Source organism: Equus przewalskii, chromosome 15 (genome assembly GCF_037783145.1).
Source record: "Equus przewalskii isolate Varuska chromosome 15, EquPr2, whole genome shotgun sequence".
Lineage (NCBI taxonomy): Eukaryota > Metazoa > Chordata > Mammalia > Perissodactyla > Equidae > Equus > Equus przewalskii.
Genome location: NC_091845.1, coordinates 84,090,973 through 84,116,945, shown reverse-complemented (window position 1 = coordinate 84,116,945; position 25,973 = coordinate 84,090,973). Strand labels below are relative to the sequence as shown.

The following is a 25,973-nucleotide window of genomic DNA, read 5'->3' as shown; positions in this document are numbered from 1 at the left end:
GGTGACTGCTTTAGACCATTTCCTCACAACGTGAGCAACTGTTCTCTTCTCTTTTAGTGGAATACACAGAGCTCCCAGTTTCCATTAAAGTCTGAGCAACGCCTTAGCTCCAAAACGAAAATCCCTATCATAAGTTCTCCTCCTAAATCCCCTTCCATCAAAACGTATTCTTCATCATAATATCCTTATTTTTGTTCACAGCATCACTATCCTCCCAAAAGTGTGCCTTAGGCCCATACTCAAGTCAGTTCCCAATGTCAATGCCAACATTTCTCAAATCTGTACGTTTCACTACAACCCCACCATCATCACTTCTTGCCCCAACTACTCTAATTAAACTTCATGGAATTCCTTCATAGCTTCAAGCTTCCACTCCTTCACTGGACTTCTTCTCCAGATTAATATCCATAAAAAGGGGTTCTTTTCAACTAAGAATCATGTACAAAACCCTCAGACTGGTATTTAAGGATCTCCATAATCTGTATCCATCTATCCTTACCAGCCTGTTCTTAAACATACAACCTTGGCAAATATTCTCTGCTTTCCTAACTCCGTACCTTCACCTGGACAGCATCCTTATGTGGAACTATCTTTCTTCTCCCATCCTCCTCCAACTGCTAACAATCTTTCAAATGGCCACATCCTCAATGAAAGGAAAAAGGCTGAGACATATCATTTATTGAACACACATTCTATCTAGTGCTTTACAAATTATCCTAATCTCCACAAAAACATAATGGTTTAATTCTAGACTTTTGAGGAAGGAGTTGAGGACACTGAAGGCTAAAAGAGCTCACCCAAGGTCATCCAAACCAGCAAGTAAAGAATCCAAAATAACCCAATAGCATTCTGTATTTTTTAACAAAACGTGACGACAAGACGGACAGCCTTTACAGCCAGGATGCCTAGCTTCAAATTCCAGTGACTCCACTAACAACCTGTGTGAACTCAGAAAACTGCGTACTTGTGATGCCTTTGTCTCCCCACCCATTGTACTACCTACCGCACGGGTAACAGCAAGAATTACATGAGATAATATAAAATGCTTAGAATTGGACTGGGCTCACCGTAAACAATCAACGCTAGCTATTATTACTGTTGTTATATATATGCTATGATAGGTAAACTCTGACAATACCAATTATATATTCTCATTGTTTCCAGATCAACTTCTGCACAAAGCAAAAGCTTTGTGAAAGTTTAGTACTATATTTTTGATATGTGCTCAATAAATACACGAATTTTTAAACAATGACTAACCACCATCTTTTATTAACAGAAATTCACTTGTCTATTAATCCTGTTTCCTCTTTTGAGAAAACTAAAATGCTCACTAACTTTCCTCCCTTTTTCATGTCATGTGAAACCACCATGTGCAACACCATATGGTAGTAATATGTCAAATGGTGCAAAACACTATTTTGATTCAAACTCATTTTGTCTTCTGCTAAACATTATTAATTCCCAGATTTTAAAATGTCCAAAATCGTACTTTTTATTTAAACATCCACCGTTTTTAGGTCATAACAACATGAAGTGAGCATACCATGATATTTTATCAAGCCATTTCATTTCCTACAGCTTCATGGTAAGACGTACAAAATGTAAAATGTCTTCCTATCCAACTTAACTCGATGACATAAACATATCATACCTTAGTCTTGCTCTTACTTTGCTAAAAATAGTGCCTGAAAAACTTCTGATAAATCCATGTTACTCGGGATGCAGAAAAACATTAAAGGAAGGGAGTTGAATGCTAGTAACAGTTTAGGACCCTCCAAAATGCTTAAGAGAAATGAGCTTTAGACAAGGATAGATGAGAACTTCCTCCAAATCCTCCAGTACTAAACCTTGCAAACCAAAATTCTGCCCACGTTTTACTATTACACATGGAGACATCAAGCTGGCTGGCTTCAAGTGAAAGAAGAGGTAAAAAATATATTAATAAAACAATTGTCATTCCTAACACAGAGAGAAATAACTGGGCTTCTCTCCAACCTTTTCAAAAAAAAAAACAAACAAAAAACCTTTGAGGCTTAACTAATTTAATTAAGTCTCACAATTCTCCCCTTATTTACAGATGTCACAGAATTAGTAAGTGGCAGAGCAGAGGGCTGAGCCCAGGCAGACTCCCAAATTCGGCATCCAGTGTTTTGCCATAAGCTACAATAATACAGTACGCATTTACATCTTCCTCTTCACACACACACATTAAAAAACAAAAAAAAAAACTGAAACAAAAGCTTCATGAAATATTTACTCTTACTCCATAGGATGTCCTCGCGTATTTTTTTTCTCTTTGTTCCTTTCTTTCTAACGCTAATGTCAATGCACTAAACTGACTGCAAAAACCATTACTAAGTGGCCACGGGCCCTCCACTACAGCACTGCATTAACGCTGCCTACCTCCTGCCTCTACTTCCTTTCAACTGCGACCGCAGTCCAGTTTCGTTACTCAGAAGTGGAGCTCATCTCCCGGACCCATTAAAAATTGTCCTTAAATAGATTAAACCGCTGACAGCCCTCCCTCAAATCTTGATCTGTTCCCCCACCAGAACTCTTCGGAGGCACACCCATCTTACTTACTTACATTGTATCAAAAACTGCAGACGTTCTCCTTGGAGAACAACAGATCATTGTGGACAGGAACGCGTCCGTTTTCACTGTTCCCGCTGCACCACCCACCACAGTTAACAGGCAGGCAGCTTTGGGGGCAACAACAGGGGACCTGAGCAGCTGCCCACGGTGCTGAAAAATGAGGATGAAGCGACAGTTCTGGAAATTTGCTTTTGCCAGATTAGGACAAAATAGAGGAAATTACCGAAAGCTGGCAGAGAACACTCAGTGGTTGCCACCAAAGTTGCATGAGAGCCTCGAGGCCCGCGTGGCCCCGGGGTCTGCCCACTCCCTGTCTGGGACAGAGTTTCTTCAGGGCGGGTCAACCCTAAAAGCGTCCAGGCAGGGCTGCTGACTTCTAAGAGGGCAGGGACGCGGAATCCGGCCCTCGCGGAGTCACGTCCCACTTTCCCGTCGGAGCCTCCGGGGGGGAGGGGGGGTTAGAAGGAACGGAGGTGACTGCCCTCTTTTTTTCAAAGACTCAAGAATCCCAGCAACTTGCAGTCAAGCGATTTCGCCCGCGACTTTGCGACAAGCGCTGGACCCGGAGGAGCCTTCCGGACATCTCAGGAGGGGAAGGTGAGAACAAACGGATAACCGACAACCGAGCAACACAGCAGCTCGCGGGATGGGACGCGGCGGACGCGGCCCTCCGCGGGCAGGGCTTTTACTTTCCTTTTGCAGACAGCCTCCCTGGCTCGGCGCCCCGCCCGGGGAGGAGCGGCCGGGCCCCCAGCCGCGGGCCGCCCGGAGCCCCGGCGCGCGAGGGGGTGTGTTCTGCGGGCCGGGCCCCCTGGGACAGCCCGGCCCGTGCGCGGCCAGGCCGGAGCGGCTCTTACCTGGAAGCCTGGCCCCGCCGCACAAACAGGCTGGGCGGCCGCGTCGCTGCGGGAGCGTCCCTACCCCGACTTCATGACTGAAGCTCCGCACCGACCCCACAGCCCGAGCGGAGCGCGGACGACAACACTGCGGCCGGGCGGAAGTCCCGCCCCGCGCGCCTCATTGGCCCGCGCGCGGAGGCCGAGGGGAGCCATTGGGCCACAGAGCCGCCCGCCACGGCCCCTTCCCACTCTCACGCCGCCCTGGCTGCGCCCCGGCCCCGCGCCGCGAGGAGCCCGGGGCGCGGAGTCGCGCTCTCGGCCGCGTGACCAGGCTGCCCGGGCAGGGCCGGCGGGGCAGGGCGGGGTGGCCTCTGGTGCGCGGGCGGAGGCCCTGCTCTGGCGGGGAGGGCGCGGGCTAGCCGAGGGGGTTGGCTGTGGGCGCTTGCGCGCCTGCAGCGGAGCCCCTGCGCTCCGGAGGGGACGGGACGGACCGAGCGGCGGGGCCGGCCGCCTGGTCCGCTCTGGCTGTGGGGCCGGAGCTGCCCGACCCAGCTGGCGGGCTGCCCTTGGTCGGGCTGACTCCGCGCCTCTCCTGCGCCACGCTCCCCCGACCCGCTAGAGAGGCGAGGACGAGGCCTCATGCCCTCTGCACGGTGTCCAGGCTGAGATCGGGATGGACGGGACCGAGGCCACCCCTTGGGGTCCGGGCGCGACCAGCCTGCGAGCTGGCTCGGAGCCGAGCTGACGTCAGCGCTCTGGGCCTGACACGGCTGTCCCGGGCTCAGCAAAAGGCAGACCATGTGATGAAGGGCTAGGTCAACACTTTAAAACCTTGCCTCCTTTTGATGAACCGTAAAATGTCGTCCCCTACCGCCATTCCGATAAACCTTCCCCGTCCGGGTGTTGCAATCTTAAACCAAGCCACTTTGAAACTTAAATTACCCAGATTGGACCGTCCACGCGGATTAACCAGTTACCAACTAGCCACTTTAAAGAGGCAATGTGGCTTAGTGCAAAGATTGCAGAGTCCTGAATTAGAATGCCAGGAGACCTATATTCTGGTCCTGCTTTTGCCTCAAAATAAGGCGCCTTGAAAAGGCCTTTACCGGCTTCACATCCTTCCCGCTCATCTTTTAAACAAAGGAGGGGCTAGAGGGGGCTACCACGTAGAACACCTGTGGAATATCATTGCCAGTAACTTGTAACCTTGATTGCTCAGAGGAGACCTGAGTAGCTGGGACACAGGAATGGGAGGAAGACTCTTCCTATTGTGTATCTTTTTGTGCCTTTTGAATTTTGAACCTTGTGAATATTACTCAAAGAAACGTTAAATACGGAAGTTTAAGGATCAATTACAATAAAATAACATAAAGCCCACCAAAGGTACTTTCCTTTGGTTGTGTATCCTATGAATGTATGTTCTATATATTCTGCAATTTTCATCGGCTATGAAGACATTCAATACTTAATACATAGTCCTCCTTTAAGAAAGTCGTAAGTAAAAGTCAGAGTTGGGAATATTACTATGAAAGCTAGTGTAATTAGTGTAAACATAGTTAGAATATCTCTATAAGCATTTCTTCATTAAATTATCTCAAATTGATTTTATATTAAATCAGTTTTCTAGCATGACATCGAAAAAAGTAAAAAATAATGTCCACATTTTACAGGTTAAAAAAAAGAACAAAGAAGAGTTTTGTTTATTCCTTAAATAAAGACACATTAAGTACAGGACATTTAATCTGACTTTATTTTGCTCTTTAGGTCACGATGGGTATCGTTCTTCCAGCTACGAACAAGGGAAGGCACTCTGTGCTGCATCCAGGCAGAGGAACTGTGCTACACCCTGGAGACCCATTTCTTCTCCCCTTGGTGTTGAATGAAGGCAAATTGGAAGAAAATAGATTGGAAAAATGTAATTTTTTGAAAAGTAGATTAGACAGTAAGGTTGATAGCTATCTTAATTATGGTTTTCAAGAACATGAAGGTTTCATATAGCATATGATACTAATAGCCACTAATTATCTCTTTATAAAAACAAATAAGAGAAAATGAGCTTTTAGGACTTTGTGTTTGAGACTGTTTTAAAAAATCCTCCTGAAAGTACAAAACAGAAACCATGTAACATTGTAGAATTTCCTGCCTCCAAAATATTGTAAGACAGCACCAACAACTAAAAAGACAAGATGCCCAATTACTTAATTGTCTAAAATGGCTTAGAAGTAGTTCTTCCTAGGTAATAAAAAGAAAGCAGGCAGTCTCTTTAAGCAATTAGATCAACTAGAGACATTAAAATGAATAGAGGAATTATTATATTTAGAATCAGAAAACAAAGATAATTTTAGAATCACATAAAAAGCTATTTTCATTTTGAGAAGAAGAAAATAAAGTTATTACTGTGATAAGAGAACGAATAGAATCCATAGGAATCCGTACATGTAGGGAGAAGGCACATTGGGAAAAGTACCAAACAGAATTTCTAAAAACTGTTTTAGGAAATTTTTAGCTAAATACTGGAAAAGACTCCCATTTCTTTATGAAGTTCCAAACAAATGAATAAATTCATTTTATAAGATAGTAAATTAAAAGTTCAGAACACAAAAAGTCAGGTAACAGAAGGGTTTTTCAACAAAGTTTATTTATTTTCAAGGAAAAAAGGTCGTTTAAGGTTAAAAGCCTAAAAAAATGACCTGGTCATTGTTTCCCTTGAGCTGAGTTGCTTCCTTCTTTTGTGTCTAAGATGACTGACACACAATTTCAACTTTTCCTTTCTTATTTGGGGCATTGAAAGGCAGTCTTCCTCTGTTTGCTAACAAAGGTATTGCAAAATAAGCATGCAAAAATTCATATGACATAATGTAGTATAAAGACGTAAGAACTCAGGAGTGTGAATCAATTCAGTCACTTTGGGAAACAACTTCGCATTATCTGGGAAGGCTGAAAAAAAACCATGTTCTATAACACAGCAATTCCAGTCCATGGAATATACCCTAAAGAAACACAAAAGAAATTCACCTTTAGGTACACTGTAGTGAAATTTAAAGAAGATCAAAGAAGAACCAAAGTTCTTAAACAGAAAGAACAATAAATTACTTACCAAGGAATGGCAGCTAGCTTCTCAATAGCAACAAAAGAAAACACAACTCAATGAAATATGTTCAAATGTTAATATAAAATAATAATTACAATTGTCAACCTAGAATTGTATGCCATGTTAAGCTATCATTTAACAGTGAGAGTAAAATAAAGATATTTTCAGAGGAAAAACAGCATTTACTCCTAAGAGACTTTTATTGAAAGGACTTCTAAAGATGTCTTCAATAAGTGAAAATTGAACCCAGAAAGATGGGCCGAGCGGCCCACCCCATGCCCAAGCGGTTAGGTTCACACGATCCACTCCGTGGCCCGGGGTTTCGCTGGTTCGGGTCCTGGGCACTCTTGTCAGGCCATGCTGAGGCGGTCCCACGTAGCACAGCCAGAGGCACTCACAACTAGAATATACAGCTATTTACTGGGAGGGGCTTGGGGGGGAAGAAAAAGAAAAAGAAGGGGTGAGACGCAAGAAAGTATGGAGAGCAAGGAAACTGAGCACAATTTTTAAACCAGTAGATATAAAAAAGGGAATAAAGAAAATGTAATTACTCAAAAGAAATCAGGGAAGGAGCGGGGGAAAGGAGCAAATAAAGAGTATTGTAAATGGCAAATACAACATGAGATAGAAGGAATCTATCAATAATCTCTAAAAGAGGTAAATGGGGTTAATTTACCAGCTAAAAGATTGTCAGCTATATTCTTTTAAACAAGACATAACACTAAAACTTAAAGGACACCAACAGGTTGATAGTAAAAGGAGGGGGAGAGATATGCAAAGCAAATAGCAACCGAAAGAAAGCTGGTATACCTGTATTACTATCAAAGGGTAAAAAACAGACCTAAAGTCAAAAGCATTGTTATTAGGATAAGTAGAATTATTAAATAATGATAAAAGGAAAAATTTGCAAAGTAGTTATAATTGCGTTGAACCACCACGCACCTAGAAACGTAGACTCAAAATATTTAAAGCAAGAATTGACCAGCTTACAAGGAAAAGTTGGCAAATCTACAATCAGAGTAGAATTTTATAAACCATTTTAAGTAACTGGTTAAGTAAGCAAACAAAACATTAGTAAGAATATAAAATATTTAGACAACACAGCACACACAGAGAAACTTGCAAATGTCCTTTTTAAGCACACATGAAATAATCCTTCCCACATGGCAGCATATGATGTTATCACACAGATATCAAAGACATAAAGGCATATAACCCAGGTTATATGATGAGAATACAACATTAGGTTTCAACTATAGATAGAGTAGATATTTTTTAAAATTCTAAGGGAACACTATGAACAACTTTAGATAATAAATATGAAAAAATATCAAATGGATGGTTTCCTAGAAAAAAGTTTGAACTTACCAAAACACCTGAGGAGATGAAGGAAACCTGAGCAGGCTAAGGAAATTTAAACAGCACACAAAAATCGGCAACCCTGCCCTCAAAAAAGGCAGCTCTAGAAAGTTTTAAAAATGAGGTCACCATACCCTCAAGGAATACATGATAAAATTTTCACAAACAGTTTCATAGAATTCAAAGGGAAAACTATTCAACTAATTCCATGAGGGCAGTAGAACCTTGATACCAAAACTGAGCAAAGACCGTACAAGTAGGAAAACTTATAGGCCAATCTCACTTTGAATGCATATGCAAAAATCCCAATTAAAACATTGGTAAACTAAAACCAGCAAAGATTTAAAAAAAAAAAAACTATGGCCAAATAGTATTTATTCCTGAAATGTAAGATAACGTTATAAAATGTATTCCTATGATTCACCACATTAAAACAGTAAAAGTGAAAAGCTAAAAGATCATCTTAATATATGCAGGAAAAGCATTTGAGAATTAAAGGAGGGACCCATATTGCACAAGACTGTCCGAGAAACCTCTCTGAGAAGTTGACATAGGGTGAGACTTAAACAATGAGGGTTCTTAGGTTGTGAGCCACAGGCGCCAACCCTGGTAAATTCAAGTTTAAAAAGGCAATTTACGTGAAGGATATGGAGATACTCACAGGATTCAAAGGATGCCTGAAGTACAGCCTTAATTGTCCCACGGAATCAACATTTTCGTCACGGCAGTACCACTCCAGCCATTTCCATCACTATGTTCACAGTTCATACTCGGGGGAGGAAGCCTGCCACTGGCTCACCTTGTGACACATGCCCATCTCCTGATCAGGGTGCCTTAATTAACTGCCCCATGAGATCATACATCAAAGGAGAGAGGTAAGGAAATAGGCATGATGCTATCAAAAGAATAGAATAAATGCTGAGAAAGAATTGAACAGCATGTCCAAAGGTCCTGGGGCTGGAACAAGCCTAGCATATTTGAGGATAAGGAAGCCAGTGGGGCTCGAATGTAGGGAGAAGAAGAGTGGAAAGAAATGAGATTGGGGTTGGGCATCACTATTCAAGTGTGGCCCTTGACTGCCCAAATCAGCTTTCTCTCGGAGCTTGTTAGAAATTCATATTCTCAGGCTCCGGCTGAGAATCAAATTCCTGGGAGTCAGGCCTAGTAATCTGTGTTTTAACTAGTTCTCCAAGTGATTCTTAAACATGCCTAAGCCTGAGAATCACTGACATAGGAGTTTGTAGACCATAGTAAAAGTCTGGGTTCTATCCTAAGGGCAATTAGGAATTTCAAGCAGAGGAGTGGCGTGATCTGACTTGCGTCTTAAGATTCTAAGGGAGTACTATGTAGGAAATAGATTGAAGAAAGACATGAGTGAAAACAAGGAAACCAGTCAGGAGATTGTTGTAACAGTCCAAGAAGAAAATAATGGCCTGGACCAAAGTGATGGCAGTAGAGATAGAAAGAAATGGTCAGAAAAAAGAAATATTTTGGAGTTAAAATTATGAGGATTTGCTGATGGCTGTAGAGGATGAGAGAAAAAGGAAGAATTAATGATGACTCCCAGGTTTCTGGTTTGAGCAGCTGGGTGACTGGTGGGACCATTTATGACAGAGAAAACTGGGTGATGGGGGCCGGCCTGGGGCCAAGTGCTTACGTTCATGCACTCAGCTTTGGCAGCCCAGGGTTTCCTGGTTGGGATCCTGGGTGCAGACCTAGCACCACTTATCAAGCCACACTGAGGCAGCGTCCCACACAGCAGAATCAGAAGGACCTACAACTAGAATATACAACTAGGTACTGGGGAGCTCTGGGGAGAAGGAAAAAAAAAAAAGATTGGCAACAAATGTTAGCTCAGGTGCCAGCCTTAAAAAACAAAACAAAACAAAAAACTGGGTGATGATGGAAGAGAAAAATTTGCAGATGAAAAAGCATAAATTCACTTTTGTACACGTTAAGACTGAGATATCCAGATGGAGATGTCCAGCAGGCATCTGGATGTGAAGAGGAGTGGTTACAATAAGAGAGATAAATTTAGGGATCTTCATTGTAAAAGTGGCATTAAATATACAGGAACATATGAGATCATTTACAAGCAGCCTCCTTTGCAGAATTGAATAAAAACTACTAAACTAAGTAAACTATATTCAGAGCTAGTCTTTAGTGGAAGTCGAGCGGATGGCCACCTTCATGTTATGTTTTGAGAGTTCCTTGGCTCCTGTCCCGAATTTTTTTCACATGGAACCCTTACAATGAATGGTAGCTTGAATTCCTACATTAATAATTTTCTTTGGATTCTAAAAGAAGGGCAGATGTTAGAGATTTAATTGTCGGCCATCGACACCTCATATTTGATAAGTTCTCCTCTCCCCACCACTCCCTTGTAGATTGCAAGATCAAATAGGTTTTTCGGACAGAGAAGTAAAGTCCATAGAATGGGAAGCGCTGAAGAGAAAAGACGAGAACACAGAAGATCTGAGATGTCACTGTCCTAATTTGTGGGGATTTGATGAAAATGTAAGTTTTCGCCACAATTTAGACACAATTAAAGGAGACAAGACAATAGCACGTGCAAGCAGAAGAGACAAGCATGATGTGTTTGATTTTTCTAAATGGGGCAGCAATTAAAGTTAGAATTTAATTTAAAAGTTCTGTACTGATATAAAACATTCCAACTAACACAACGATACTTAGCCTCCTGTTTGTTCTGTTTCAGTTAAGTTGACAATAAACCATTTATAACTGCTATTTCCCCAATACTGCTTGTTTTCCTAATTGTAGACTTCTTTTCTGTTCACCGCGTATTTCCTGTATCAAGCATGAGTTTTTTCCAGCTATCAACTACGCAATTTCACTTCCTTGAAAGAGGCTTTGCATCTGGTGATGAGCTCTATAGCCTGGAAATTCTCCTAGCTTTCATCCTGGTTATAGTTGTCTTATCAATCTTGGCGATTCAGTGAAATGCACCTGCCCCTAATTTTTTCATTTCCAAAAATAAAGACGTGGGGGAACTATTTAATTACACTTGCCACGTGCTCAGATGATCAAATTAAAGACACTAGGTATGTTAGTAATAATAAGCAAATAATTAAAAAAGACATACATTGTATGAGAATTGCTAGAGTTTATTGCTATGTTTAGCCTTTCCTATTTTCACTTCCAATCTTCCTTCTCTGTCTTACCCCTTGGCTACTTCATAATGACTTCACTTTTTATTCCTTGGCCTCTTCATGTTCACTGCTAAGTAAAATTTTTAATTAGGCAAAGTTTAGTCTCAAACCTTTCCAGTCTTTCCTTTCAACATTGTTATTTCCCATCTTTAACTCTATCCCCAAGACACCAGTGGTCTCAAAATATTCCCAGACTTTTCCTTGTTCCCTCTGCTCCCCTCACTAATAACAATAACAACAGTGGCAGCAGCCATAACACTGTACTAAGCTCTTTTATACATTATTTTATTAATCCTCACGACAACCTTAGGTCCTACTATTGTGTTTATTTTTACAGATCAGAAAACCATGGTTCAATGACATTAAATAACTCATCCAAACTCATGAGCTAGTGAGAACAGGAGCAGACCTCTGGAGCTCTGGAACTGGGATTTGAATGCAAGTCCATCCACATCAGAGCCTGAACTCTGAACCGAAATGCTAAACAATGAGTGGCCAGTATAATATGAAAGAGAGGGCTCCAAGTTGAAACCAAATGACTCCTGTGTTATCTGGGGCAAGTAATGCAACCTTTTCTCCCTAGATTTCATCACGTTCTAACTCTGCATGGCTGTCCCGTCTGAACAGTACCTCTTATCCGGGCCTATCCTGCACTCTCCAATACCTGAGATTTACCTGTCTTAGATCTCCAAAGCTCTGCTTTCAGCTAACTGTCGTTTAGAAAACCGTTAATAAATGAATACAAGAGTCTTAGCCTTGTTAAATGTCTATACTTTATAGGGTATCTTCCAAAACCACAATACCTTAAAAGAAAATGAAATTTTAGATACCGAAATGAATAGATGGAAAAACTTAGGGGTTAAGAGAAGTCTTCCTGATATCCCTCAACTGTTACATCCTGTAGACTAGTGCTTCTCAGACTTTATTATACATAGGAACCCCTGGGAGTCTGTTAAAATGCAGATTCTGGTTCAGCAGGTCCGGGGTGGAGTATGAGACACTATATAGTTCCAGCAAGTACCCAGGTGATACTGATGCTGCTTCTAAATCGCTGCCAAACTTCCAAAGCATCATCCATCCCTTTTACAGGTGAGTCCATCTTCTTTAATCTATTGATTCTTTTCATGTTTTTCTTTACTAAGTAGCAAATTCGAGAAACTATAACATCTGATTTTCAGTTCCCTTTTTGGTTGACCCAGGAGGATATCCCTCACTTTCTTGCAAGCCCTGTGTGCACTTACAAAGATGTATTATATTTAATTCAATATATCTAGATGTTTTAGGATTGCCTAAACCTGCATGATTGTCTTCCAGTTAAAATAATAATAATAACAAATTACTTTTAAAAAACCAAAATTAAAACTCTACCTTAGAGGAATCAGGAATAATATGAGGACAGGAAGAATATTGAGAATTAAGAGTTCTACTTCCTTTTTTCGAACTTGTTTTTATTCTCAAAAACCTGGCGTATTGCAACATAAGGTCCAACCTGGCAGAAGAGACAAGTGATTCCTATGGAAGGCTTTTCCAGACAGCAAGAGCTACTCAGAAGTGGGTGTCAAAACAGTAAATTATCATACCTAACTCATTTTCAAAATACAGACTACTAGTTCTTAAACTTTTGGGAGGTTGAGAAATGTGAAGAAAGTTTTGTAGTCAAAATAAGCTTGCATCTTTTTATTTGCTAAAAAATTATTGTTTAATAAGTGTGACTTTTAAAAACATGAATTTTAAACTGAGGATAGCTCACTTTACTTTCATTAATCTACAAATTAATATGCTGATTGAGATCAGTCATATCTCAATAGATTGTTTTGCTTATACCTTACTTTTATCATTCTCAAGAAACTAAGTAAAGCTGAATTGAAATCACGGTTGGTAAGACTATTTACAGTGGAATTTTAAACAATAATTTTCTTCTGGTTTTCTTTGTATTAAATCGGGAGTCAGCCGGGTGAAAATCTCTTTCTGTTTACAATTAATTTTTTAAAATTTCCGGATAGCTTCGAGTTCCTTGCTATTTAGAATATGGTCCAGGGAGTTTGTTAGACTGAAAATCTTAGGCCCCACTTGAGAAAACACAGTCAGAATCCACACATGGAGAGGGTCATCAGGTGATCCAAAGACACGTCTGTGCCTTCTTAGATGGAAAGAACAGAACTCAATGACAAATTTTAAAGTTACAATAATAAAAGCATAACTGTATATTAAAAACAGATGCTATCAATTCTTTCTCAACACATCAGCTCTGAGAATTTTTCATACCAAAGCAGATACTCCTAAGGTGAATACTACAGTCATGCGCTGCATAATGTTTCTGTCAACGAAAGACCACGTATAGGACGGTTGTCCCATAAGATTAGTACCATATGGCCTAGGTGTGTAGTAGGCTATACCATCTAGGTTTGTGTAAATACGCTCTATGACATTCGCACAACAACAAAATTGCGTAATGACACATTTCTCAGAATGTGTCCCCGTGGTTAAGCGACACGCAACTGTATTCTTGTAAGGACCACCAATCATTCAGCATTTCTTTACAATACTGTGTACCATGTGACATAAAATTCTATTTCTTATTATTTTGTATATGTCATATCACATGTATGACATATCAATATATCATAAATTAGAAAATATTGTAAAGTCAATTTAAACGTGTAATTATTTCAGGGTTTTTCAAAGGAACCTGAAGTAAAGGATTAGACTATAAGAGAGAGAATGCCATGACTTTAAGTGCAGAAGTAAGAATCAAGTAACTGATTTCCATCTTTGAAATATGTGAGAGATCAGAGGACTAAAATATTAGTCACTGACTGTGGCATCGTTGTTTCTTTTTTACCCTGGTCTGGATCTTGTAACATTATTTTTCTCTTTCTCCCTTGGTGTGTGTCATCTTCCTATTTACTTGTTTTCCATGCATTTAACCTAGTTCTTTCCTACCATTATTCCTAGCAAGCAATTCCTTTCCTATTTCTCCACATTTATTTTGTCTTTACTTTTTCCATGATTATCCCTACTATCTGACCATTCTCTTTAAACAAAGCTTATTTACTTATTGCTTATTAATTGTTGTCTTTGTCCCTTCTCCCTATTCCTTGCCTATCCTTAACCTTTCCTCCACCCCAAATACACACACACATCACACTAGACCAAAAGCTCCATGTTTTGTTCACTGCAATGATCCGGCACAGAACAGCCCCTGACATGTAGTGGGGGCCCGGTGTATCTGTCCTGAATGAATGTAACTAATGATCAGTAGAGCTTCATCTCAGATGAAGATCAAACGTCTCTTCACTTGCGTACAATCTATTGTGTTGGCAGCTGTCTTATCACACTTCATCCTATAATACAGTTCCTGGTCCAGGTGTTTTGGACAGCTATCATCTTCCCTATGCATAGCAAATCCATTAAAGTCACATCATCACCAAATCTTCCAAAGATGTACCATATTCCATTGCACGTAGGAGGCACCCAATAGGCTAACTAAATTAATTTAAAACTCTTAGAAAAATAAAAAAAACTAAAAAGGGCCTCCAGATGCTAACCATACTGTTCCTACATTGCAACTAAGAGAATTTTCAAGTCTAATCTTTATCATTTCACGCTGTCCCCCGATTGCTAAGAAAGTTTACAAGTCTGCTTATCATTTCGTTGTTACAAGTGTTAAAAAAAGAGACAACAGGTCCAAAATGGAGTCACTTGTGCTAAGGCCCACATCGCCAAACCAAGACTTAATACCTAGTTTAATTACAGCCTCTCCCAGGAATAGAATCTTAAAACAGTCAATCTGGAATTGCCTGGTCGGCACTAGCGAGGCCATCTACTTGATGGACCCTGCCATCCCCTAACGGAAGATGACCTTGCCACAAACAATCTGCTCTTTGCTAGTGTAACCTTTGTCCCACTCCTTTCTGCCTATAAAAGTCTTTCATTTTGTACAGTTCTTCAGAACTCCTTTCTATATGTTAGATGGGGTGCCGCCCAATTCATGAATCATTGAATAAAGCAAATAAGATCTTTAAAATTTACTCCATTAAATTTTGTTTTTTAACACAAGGCAGATTTTAATTATATCAATCTACAATAATCTAGCTTGTCTATTCAGTTTCTGCAAGGCACTGGGCTAGGCCACTGGAGATACAAAGGTGACTGAGACACTGTCGTCCATCAAGAAGCTCACAGTCTAGAGGGAAGGCTGACACTGACGTAATAAATGGAATGCAGTACAAAAGCTTCTGTAGTTAAAGAATGTGTGATGCCGTGGAAGAATATAGAGAGAGGTCAGCTTTCCTGGGGAGATCAAGAAGGCTTCTTGAAGGCACTGAGTTGGGCTTCTTTTTTTTCTTCGTTTTATTGTATTTTATTTCTAATTTAATTTTTTTGACTCATTAATGCATTCGCATGGTTCAACATTTTAAGAGAATTAAAAGATAATGCAGATGCTGACAACACCAAATGCTGGTGAGGATGCGGAGAACAGGAACTCTCGTTCATTGCTCGTGGGAATGCAAAATGGTACAGCCACTTTAGAATACAGTTTGGCAGTTTCTTACAAAACTAAGCCTACTCTTACCATACCATCCAGCAATCACACTCCTCGGTAGTTACGCAAATGACTTGAAAACTAATGTCCACGCGAAAACCTGCACGCAGATGTTTACAGCAGCTGTACTCATAATTGCCAAAACTTGGAAGCAACCAAGATGTCCCTCAGTAGGTGAGCGGATAAGCAAACTGTGGTCCATGCGGACAATGGAATATCATTCCACACTAAAAAGACATGAGCGATCAAGCTATGAAAAGATGTGGAAGAAACTTACATGCATATTACTAAGTGAAAGAAGCTTATCTAAAAAGGATACATACTGCGTGATTTCAACTATATGACATTCTGGAAAAGGCAAAACCATGGAGACAGTAAAAACATCAAAGGTTGCCAGGCGTTAGGGGAGAGGAAAGGATGAATAGGCAGAATACAGAGGATTTTTAAGACTGTGAAACTATTCTGTATGATGATCTAGTGTTGGATACATGTCATTATACATTCATCAAAACCCATAAAATGTACACCACCAAGAGTGCACCCTAATGTAAACTATAGACTCTGAGTGATAATGATGTGTTAGTGTAGGTTTATCAATTGTAACAAATGTACTATTCAGTTCAGGATTTTGCTAGTGGGGGAGGCTGTCCTGTGTGGGGGCAGTGGGTCTATGGGTATATGAGAACTCTGTGTACTTTCTGCTCAATTTTGCTGTGAACCTAAAAGTTCTCTAAAAAATAAAGTCTAGGGGCCAGCCCAGTGGTGCAGCGGTTAAGTGCACATGTTTCGTTAGGCAGCCTGGGGTTTGTCAGCTCGGATCCCAGGTGCGGACATGGCACCACTTGTCAAGCCATGCTGTGGTAGGCGTCCCACATATAAAGTAGAGGAAGATGGGCACGGATGTTAGCTCAGGGCCAGTCTTCCTCAGCGAAAAGAGGAGGATTGGCAGCAGTTAGCTCAGGGCTAATCTTCCTCAAAAAAATAAATAAATAAAAATAAAGTCTATTTTTAAAAAGATCAGACAGTGAAAAGTATTGTTCTTATCCTTGATCCCTGGTTGCTCAAGTCTCCTCTTCATTGGCACCAGTGTTTCTAGTTTCCTGAGTGTATTTCCAGGGATGTTGAAGTATATGCAAATGATCTGTATCTATATCATATCATATCTATATCTATAGCATATATATTATATTATATATATAGATACAATTTCCTCCTTTTTTCCTCAAATGTTACTATACTACACACTCTGTTTTCCACCTCACTTTTTTCACTTAGTGCTATACCTTGGAGATTTTTGCTTATTGGTATAGAAAGAACTTCCTTGTTCTTCTTTATAGCTGTATAGCATTGTATGAATGAAAAATAATTTATTTAATGGGTCCCCTATTGGTGAATGTGGAAAATGTTTCTAACCTTTTCCTATTACCAAGAACTCTGCAATGAATAGTTTTGTACCTATGTCATTTTGCAAATAGCCATATATATTTATAAGGGTAAAATCCTAGAAATGGAACTTGTAAATCAAAGAATATGTGCATTTGTAATTTTAATATACATTCCCAAATTTTTCTATGTATGGAATTGTACCAAATAATACTCTCTGGCAAAGTATGATTGCAGCAGACTCAGCAAGAGTGTGTGATCAAACTTTTGGATCGTTCTCAACTTCCTGGTAAGAAATGGCATCATGTTATAGTTTTAATTTACATTTCTCCTGTTATGAACTAAGTATATATATATATATTTGAAAGCCACTTGTATTTCCTTTTCTGTAAACTGTTTATATCACTTGTTCATTTTTCTACTGATTATTGATTTGTGGGTACTCTTTATGTATAAAGGAAATCAACCTTTATCCATAATAGTTGCAAATATTTTTCTCAGTTTGTCTTTGACTTTATATCAAGTAGTTTTTGCCATGCAAATTTTTTTAAATATAGTTGAATTTATCAATATTTTCTTTTATGGCTTCAGTAATTTTGTGACAGAAAGGTCACAACTAGAGGTGATTTAAAAAATCTTCTCATAGAAATATTATAAAACATTTTTTATAGTTCTATTTTTTACATTTAAATATTTGTTCATTTTTAATTTCTCATTATGCAGGGTAAAAAGTATAACTCCACTTTTTTTTTTTCAGGTGACCACCTGGTTAATCCAACACTACCTTATTTCCCCACACCATCCCCACTGATGCAAGATGCCATTTTTATCATATGTTAAATTCTTCTGAGTCTATTTTTATGCTTTCTATTTTTCAATTGATTTTTCTGACTCTTCATGTGCCAGGACCACACCATTTTAATTATTGTAGCCTTATAATATGTTTTAACATCTTGTAGGTAAGTGCCTCTCATTACTCTTCTTTTCCAGAGTTTTTCTAGCTATACTTGCTTATTTTTCTACATTAATTTTAGAACCCCCTCGCCTAGTTTAGAAAAATCCTGTTGGTTAACAATACAGTATTGTATACTCGAAAGTTGCTAAGAGTAGATCTGAAATGTTCTCACCACACACACGAAAAAGATGACTGTGTGAGATGATAGATGTTACCTAACCTTATTGTGGTAATCATTTCACAATATATACAAATATCAAATCATCAATTGTACACCTTAAACTTACGCAGCGTTATATGTCAATTATATCTTAATAAAGCTGGAAAAAGTTCCTGTTGGCGTTTTTAGTGGGATAATATTAACTGATATATTTACTTAGGAAGAACTGATAACTTTAATGGTTTTGAACCTTCCTTCCGAGGTTATGGTATGCTGGTCCACTTGTTCAAGACTTTCATGTTTATCAGTTTTGTTTTCATATTTATTTGTATATCTCTTACATGCTTCCTGCTAAGTTTATTCCTAATATAGTTCTTTTTTTCTTTTATAAATGGAGTATTTTCTTCCATCACATCCTCTATATCTAGTTGTTTCTAGAAGGTATTAATTTCTGTGTATTAATTTTAAACATAGCCACCTAGTTAAATTATTTCATTATTTCTAGTAGTCTTAAAATTTTGATTGTCATGATTTATTGGGTTACAATTATGTCTTCTATGATAGGGATAATTTTACTTGCTCTTTCCCAATTTTTATTTCTCTTGTCAAAACATTTTGGCTAGTATATTGAGAAGAACAGTAGACAACAATAGCGGTAATAGTGAATATCCTTGTTCCAAAGGAAGCTGAATCTTGAAAAATAATCCTTGGAACACTTTTTATTTTAAGTAACAGAAACCAACTGGAGCATGCTTAAGCAAAATGGGGACAATTTACTATGTAGAGACAGGGTGTCTCACAAGATTCAAGGGCAACAGAAACCATGGGAGTGCTCTCTGTCTCTCTGTGTCCTCTGGTCCTCTTCCTGTGTCTGCCTCATTCTTTCTTCTTAGTCAGCTTACTCTGCCATTCAGTCACATTTGGAGGAAGAAGATGGTTCATATAGTTACTAAGTTGCATGTTACAGATTCAACACAAAGTCCTATTTTCCTTCAGTCTGAAAAGAAAGGATTCTGAGAGTTCCATTCTGGTCCATCCAACTGTGACGGATCCAACTATGATGACGAGAATAGGGTCACATTGCAAACATGGCTGCGTGTGGGCAGGAGAAGGGAGCAAGTACTTAATGACATCATTCTGAGATGGGCATTTACTCCAAAAGGCAAGTCTACGACAGTGTACAAAAATACATGTGTATAAATAAACATGCAGTTCATTCAGGAAGCTACAAAGCAGTTGGTTGTGATTTCTTAAGGCATATGAGCTTCCTGAAGATCCCCTGCCTTAGGTTGGCTTCTCTGGAAGCAGAGCCTGAGGCAGGAATCGGGATGCATGTCAATTACTGAGGCAGTGCTCTTCAAGCAAAACTAGTAAGGGAGAGAGTTAAGCATGATTGGGAAGAAGACAGCCACGGAAGGATGTAGTGTCGGGTAAAGTCCAGCCATGGCCTGATCTACAGGGATCCTCTGCACAAATTTCACCTCTTGATATAAGCAGGCAGGCCTTTTGTAGCCCCTTAGCAGTCAGTTATTGAAGGAGGTGCGTTTCCTGGCAAGGCAGCTGCCATCAACTGAGGGCAATTCTTCGGAGAAGCGGGTGTAGCTATGAGCCCTTAGCAGTCAACAGTAACAGCGGCTGGAAGTGGTGGGGACAACACACCCAAACAGCATCAAGTACATCCTATGTTAACATGCTTTCTCTCAAAACGTTGACAGATCAAGAAGATATCATTATGTTGCCACATGTGAAAAATATGAGGCAAAAATAGTTAGCTTTGCAATAAAATCCTTTGCCCATTTTATGTTTTCCATTTTCTCAAATTTCTTATAGTTGGAACTCCAGTTGGGAATCAGAATGGAATCAACCAACAGGTTGACATTTACCAAGCACCTATCACATGACTCACATTGTGCTCAGTGCTGCTAAGAATAAAAAGAAATGCAAGATGAGGATTCTGTCCTAGATCAGAAGGAATGATCAGACATGGTTAACGATAGCATTAAACCAGGTGCATCATACTGGGGATTTCAGAGGAGAGTCTTAGAATTAAGCTGCAGGAAAACGCTTACTCTATAAACTTGAGTAATGGTACTTAATATCTTTGCTCATTTATTGAGTGGGGTTTGAAATATTTTCCACCAACACTAAGGGAAGTTGAAAGAAATAACAATGGTAAGTTGTTCTAAATAACATAAAAGCAAGGACCAAAAGAAATACCAACTATATTGTGTTGCTATTGGGTAGATTCCATTAGGCAGAAATGGGAAGCGAAAGCCACAGAGTCATTTGCCTACACATTCATCTCCCTGGTGTAAGTGGGTATTGTTCTCTATCCCATGGCAGGATTAGAAATACCATCAGGGAACAAGTACACAAAGTTGTTATGGAAACTAGAAGGCTTCAGCTCAGAGTTATTTACAGAGAACTTTCAGGATTATCACATTCAATTAATTCAACTCTGTTTTGCTTTACTCTGTGCCACTGCATCTCAATCAAATATCTATTTTGAAGGGTCATTCAATCAGCTGTACCCGAGTGAAGATGGATTCAAGAGGCAGTGGATGGTGTAATTTAAGTGTGGCATCTTTGCATTACATGTTTGACGCTTGTTCACACTTGCCCCAACCATTGTCAAGTTTGCTGGTTTCCATAATACGGGAACAAAGTGGATGTTGACTGCTGCCACCAGCAGAGAACATTTCCTCCACATAGCTGCTGTCTGCGTTGCCCCCGATGCTGTGATTCTGCGGGACCTGCCTCTTCACATTGGCTCAACTCACCTTCGGGCTGGATAGCAACAGCTGCCTCCCGCCACCAATTTTGTTCTTAACTGTGAATCGGAATTTTTCCAGCTACCCAACAGGATCTTTGAAAAAAGTGGTGGGGTTCTTTTTGTTTTTGGAGAAAATGAGAATTTTCATAGCCTTTGAGGGATCTTTTGAACCGTTTGATGTTTCCGCAGATGAAACTGTGGAGGCTGTCAAGCTGATGATAAAGGTATGTACTTTGTCCCTGAGCCCCTAAGATGTTTATTAATTTTAACTGTGCAGTGAAGTTTAAACTGTGCATGAGGTAGACATAGTACTGGGGACATTTTTCAGCAAACAAGGAACCAAAACTATTTCAAAATATTGTTTGCTTACACAGTAGTCTGATAGGAATATTGTAACTATGGAGGTGTTAGGCAGGAAAAGGGTCAGGAAAAAAAAAATGTAACTTTTCCTTATGAGATTTGTAGGCTGTGTATGGGCCAGATGGTATTACTGCAATTCTTCGTGAAAGGATACAAACAGGACACTAACTCTAGGCTATGTAAGTGGAGCATGCCAGTTTTCAGATGGCTTGTTTGGTAAGCAACAACTATAAAAAACCAAAGGATTCTGGAGGTGGAGAGGACTTCAGAGACCTTCTGGGTTACAGCTTCATTTTGCATCCAGGGAAAACAGAAGCTCAGAGAAGTTGTTACCTAGGATCCATGTTACCTAGGATCACAGAACCAGCATAAGCAATAATTTGGGTGCAGTCACTTCCTTATAAATTTCTTACAAATATTCACTCTAAAATGGGAAATTAGGACAAGTATTTAGGTCCTGACCATCAAATGGTATTTAACTTGGAGATGACCATTCCCATTTGCTAAGGAGTACTTATCAAATCATAGTTAAATGATATTTAGTGGATTACAGTGATCACTGAAATCTAGATCTTCTAACACTGAGGCTCATAACTTTTACGTATCATGGATCCTTTGGCAGTCTGGTGAAGCATATGGATTCCTCAGAATGTCTTTAAATGCTAAAATAAAATACAAAGAAAAGGAAACTAGCTATATTGAAATACAATTTTCAAGTTTAAAAACAAATTAGTGATATAGAAACATCTGGGCTTCTTTGCTAACACAATAACAAGTTCTAGCAGTGTATCTAATAACTATTACAATTTCAAAGTAGTGATCAGTATAAATAATATTTTGAGATATCTACGACAACTGTAATGTGATATGAAAATATCTGTGATTTCTCTCCATGACAAAGTCACAGGTACAGCCAACAACTGCTACTTTAGTATGTTGCCTACATGCATAATTGAGAGAAAATATCAATTTCATTTGGAGTTAATAAAAATAAAATATAGTTTTTTCCCATCTAAATTCTATCTATAAACTTTTGGGTAGTTCTGAAGAAGCCAAGTTAAGAACCTCTGTCTAAAATATCTTCCCTCTTTCCCAAACAATTTTATAATGTTCAGTGGAAAAATGTAAAAGAAAAGAGATTACATTGCTGGTCTAGAAATGTAAAGATGTACTATTTTAATAATATGCTATTGATTTTTAAGGATTATTTCCACATTCCCCTCTCTGAGGACGAACAAGGCAGGCGGTATCTGGAGCTGACGTATGCTGGAGCAGCCCTGAAGGACAGCTGGAGTCTTGCTGATGTTGGAATATCTTTTTGTTCAACTCTCAAATGTTTTGTTAAGGTATGATGATCTGAATGACACCTGTCCAAGATGTCTTCCTCGTTTTGAATAAACTTGTGGGTGGTACCATAACTTAGAAAGAGGATTACTCTTCTTGCCTTCTCTTCTCTTCCGTTTGGATGACTGGTCTGATGCACAATTTGTGCTGTAAGGGGATAAGGTGCGGAGACCGGAGAGAGCTCCCTCTGTTTGCTCCTTCTCTCCCTTCCCCCCCATCCTCCTGGCTGCCTATCGAAAACAGCCATCACAGAGCAACCAGCAAACCAACACTGGGATGAGGCCAAGGACGGATCTGGAATACTGATGTGGGAGAAAGATTGGGAAACTTCCGTGGGTTCACAGTGAATTAGGGGCAGCGGAGGGAGGAAAGGGAAGAAATTCTCAGTACCAATAAGAATGAAGGGGCAGTTTCTACATCTACAGCAGCCATGAAATAGGTGTGCACACAACAGAGACAGCCTTTTTCATTTATAGTGTCCTTAGTCATGGTGCTTAATTTGGGGTCTATGGCTGGGCTTTAAGAAGTTTACAAAACCTAAAATTGCAAAATATGCAAAATTATGTACCTGGAGATTTTCTGGGTGGAGGATCCTTAACTTTTGACAATTTCTTAAAGAGACAGGTGGTCTAAGGAGTTTAGGAGCTGCTCCCTAAAGTAGAAATATTATTCAGTACTAGTTTCTTACCCTATATGAAAACAAGAGCCTCAAGGAACTTGTAAATTAAATATTCTCTGTTAAATGGGACACTAATTTGTTCATATTTAGCATTAAGAAAAATTTTTATGGTAGCCAAAGCTCTTTTTATTTTCATATGTTTTATTAATTGACTAAGTGGGAAGTCTGTGTTTAAAAGGAATACTCTAGAATATTTGTTAAGTAGCAAAAATAAGTCACAGAAAGATAAGCATTGTATGATCCCGTTTATGTAAACAAAAACACATATGTGTATGTGTTTTTAATGTTTTATGAGCATTCATTCATGTATTATTTTTATATTCTTGATGAATGTTTAATTATCAAAGAAGGGAATAAAAACAACTCTGATTTCTTCTACTTTTCTCCCTCTGATTCTCAGAAAATTATAGCATAATATAGTACTTTTTTAAACAGACTAAATTCCATGTCATTTCTTAAATGTCTTTTCTTTACATCTTTAAATATTTACATACTGTGGTTTTGGTTCTGTACGGGACAAACCCTCTGAAATTTCCTGGAATTTTCCAAAGCCAATGATTATGTTCAAGACTTTTGCTGTTTGCTTCCTTGGAGATTGTGTATAAGGTCAATGCAAATATGTGAGCTGGCTGGAGGAATCTGACTGAACCTTGGCTACTCAGGGATGGAGATAAAAGTATGTTAAGAATGTGGATAGGATACTTTTTTTAACTAAGCACTGACTTTTATTATTTAAAATTTTTAAATTTTATTTATTTTTGACTAGTACATTCACATGGTGCTCAATTCAAAAGGTAAAAAGGATATACACTAAAAAGTCTCCTCCTACCTCTGGCCCCCAGTTTCCCTCCCCAGAGGCAACCTACGTTCACAGCCTGACTTATAAAAGTATTTCATAGGGCCAGCCTGGTGGCGCTGCAGTTAAGTTCACACCTTCCACTTCAGTGGCCCAGGGTTCACCTGTTCGGATCCCGGATGCGGACATGGCACCACTTGGCACGCCATGCTGTGGTAGGCATCCCACGTACAAAGTAGAGGAAGATGGGCATGGATGTTAGCTCAGGGCCGGTCTTCCTCAGCAAAAAGAGGAGGATTGGCCCCAGATGTTAGCTCAGGGCTAATCTCCCTCAAAAAAAAAAAAAAAGGATTTCATAAATTCTGCCAATAAAGCATCATCTATCCCAGTGAGCCCAGCTGCCCTTGCACTGAACTCTGACCTTTCCCTGGAGTTCTAAACTGCTAATGACAAGAATGGAATGTAGAGGTCAAAGACTATTCAAGAGAGCCTAGGCAGAGTACCATGAGTCACAGGACCAGCCAATGCTTAGGATGTAATTATAAACTCTCAGGGTCCATGGAACTCTTACTGATCTTAATGTTCGCCTTCTCCAGTAGAATCACCTTTAGAAAATTTCTTATCGCTAGATTTGGGGAGGAAAATAATATCTTGAATAAGGAAGAGAGTCACCTGCAAAAGCTATAAATGTTGGTTTCCATCCTAACTTGGTTCCTGTTCAGATGAGGTGATAAAACAGGCCTATTCTGAAGTCCACAATGTTTACTGGGCGTGTGCGATAACAATCCAAGATGGGCTGACAGCAACAGAATACCACGTGCAAGCGTCCATGCCTCAAAGAATGCAGTCAGACCAGCTGCACTGTTTGATCTCTTAGGTAACCCAGGGCTGCGTTCTCTCAGGCCATTGCTTCATTGCACAATGAGATGCATACAAACTTTAGTACCTTTCCTATTCAACCGCGTTCCTGCATGCAATTAGTTCCACGTTCCGAGAATCGAGGAAAGCTAAAGTCTCTTAATTTACTTTGGAACAACTTAGAAATATCATGATGTGAACCAAAAACTTGGCAAGTAAGCAATTTTTCTTTTCCAAAAGGTGCAAGTAGATACTGTTATCAAATGAATCCACAGTATTTGGTTTCTTTATTGTGCTTATATTTTTGTGTGAATTACGAGGTTTTGCTTGGTTGAGAAGAGGGAAAGACATTAGATAAATTAAGAGGTGGTCTACTCTTCAATACATTTTTAAAGTAGACAATAGATTTTCCAGTTTCCCTGCACGTTACACCTTCTCCTTTAACGGTAATGTAGACACATTTGGAAAAGTAAATAGTGAGGCAAGAACATTGCATTAACTCTTCCTTCTTTGGGAAAAAACCCCTACGGAAACCATAAGAAATACTTTCTATGGTGTACGTCTCCAAGTTCTGTTAACACAGGTGTCGGTCCTGCTCATCCTTTGCTGTGCTGTTACAGTTCACCGCGTTCCTGTAAACCACGGTATGAGGGCTGCGAAGGCCGGGATTGTGGTCCAGCAGGTCGGGCTGCTCTCGCCTTCAACACCTTTATTCTAACCCATGTTATTGTGGAAACTATTGCTTGGGTTTTGTTCATTGTTGTCACCCAGTGCCTAGAATAGTACCTGGAACACAGTAGGCTCTCCATAAATATGTGTTGAATAAATGAGTTTATAAGGGCCTTGAGAGAGAAAGCATGAAAATGAACAAGAAGGTACATAATTGTCAGAAACGTTATAGCAAAGCATCCAGGTGCATTTCAGGGTTTGGATTCCCTCCTTTACTGTGGCATCTCTCTACCTCCTCTTCCCACAAGGCATGGCACTCCCGTATCCTTGCACTTTTCCCTATCCAGCATCAGGGTTCTTAGTTGCAAGCAGCAGAAATGAACCCTGGACAAT

The 25,973-nt window shown here is 39.7% G+C and overlaps 2 protein-coding genes and 1 long non-coding RNA gene across 11 annotated transcripts in view; 2 read left to right on the top strand and 1 right to left on the bottom strand.

Moving 5' to 3' along the window:
• The window catches only part of RNF13 (ring finger protein 13), a 158,437-nt gene extending 154,309 nt beyond the window's left edge, over window positions 1–4,128 (bottom strand). Inside the window, exon 1 of one of the 7 annotated variants that reach the window (XM_070576316.1) lies at window positions 3,456–4,128. The gene's annotated coding sequence lies outside the window, so the exon portion shown is untranslated. Of the gene's footprint in view, window positions 1–2,590; window positions 3,381–3,455 lie in introns of those variants that run through there. The other 6 variants (XM_070576318.1, XM_070576321.1, XM_070576323.1 and 3 more) reach the window with 6 other exon arrangements.
• LOC139076023 (uncharacterized) lies at window positions 3,056–10,404 on the top strand. The gene is made up of 3 exons (XR_011527225.1): window positions 3,056–3,195; window positions 5,202–5,352; window positions 10,275–10,404. It is a non-coding gene; the product is annotated as an uncharacterized lncRNA (long non-coding RNA).
• Window positions 10,405–17,659: 7,255 nt separating this feature from the next.
• Window positions 17,660–25,973, top strand: part of ANKUB1 (ankyrin repeat and ubiquitin domain containing 1) — a 36,087-nt gene continuing 27,773 nt past the window's right edge. The window contains exons 1-3 of one of the 3 annotated variants that reach the window (XM_070576314.1): window positions 17,660–17,945; window positions 20,613–21,098; window positions 22,437–22,580. In XM_070576314.1, the coding sequence (XP_070432415.1) occupies window positions 21,009–21,098; window positions 22,437–22,580 (234 nt within the window). In that variant the 5' untranslated portion in view covers window positions 17,660–17,945; window positions 20,613–21,008. Of the gene's footprint in view, window positions 17,946–20,497; window positions 21,099–22,436; window positions 22,581–24,992; window positions 25,127–25,973 lie in introns of those variants that run through there. The other 2 variants (XM_008526559.2, XM_070576315.1) reach the window with 2 other exon arrangements.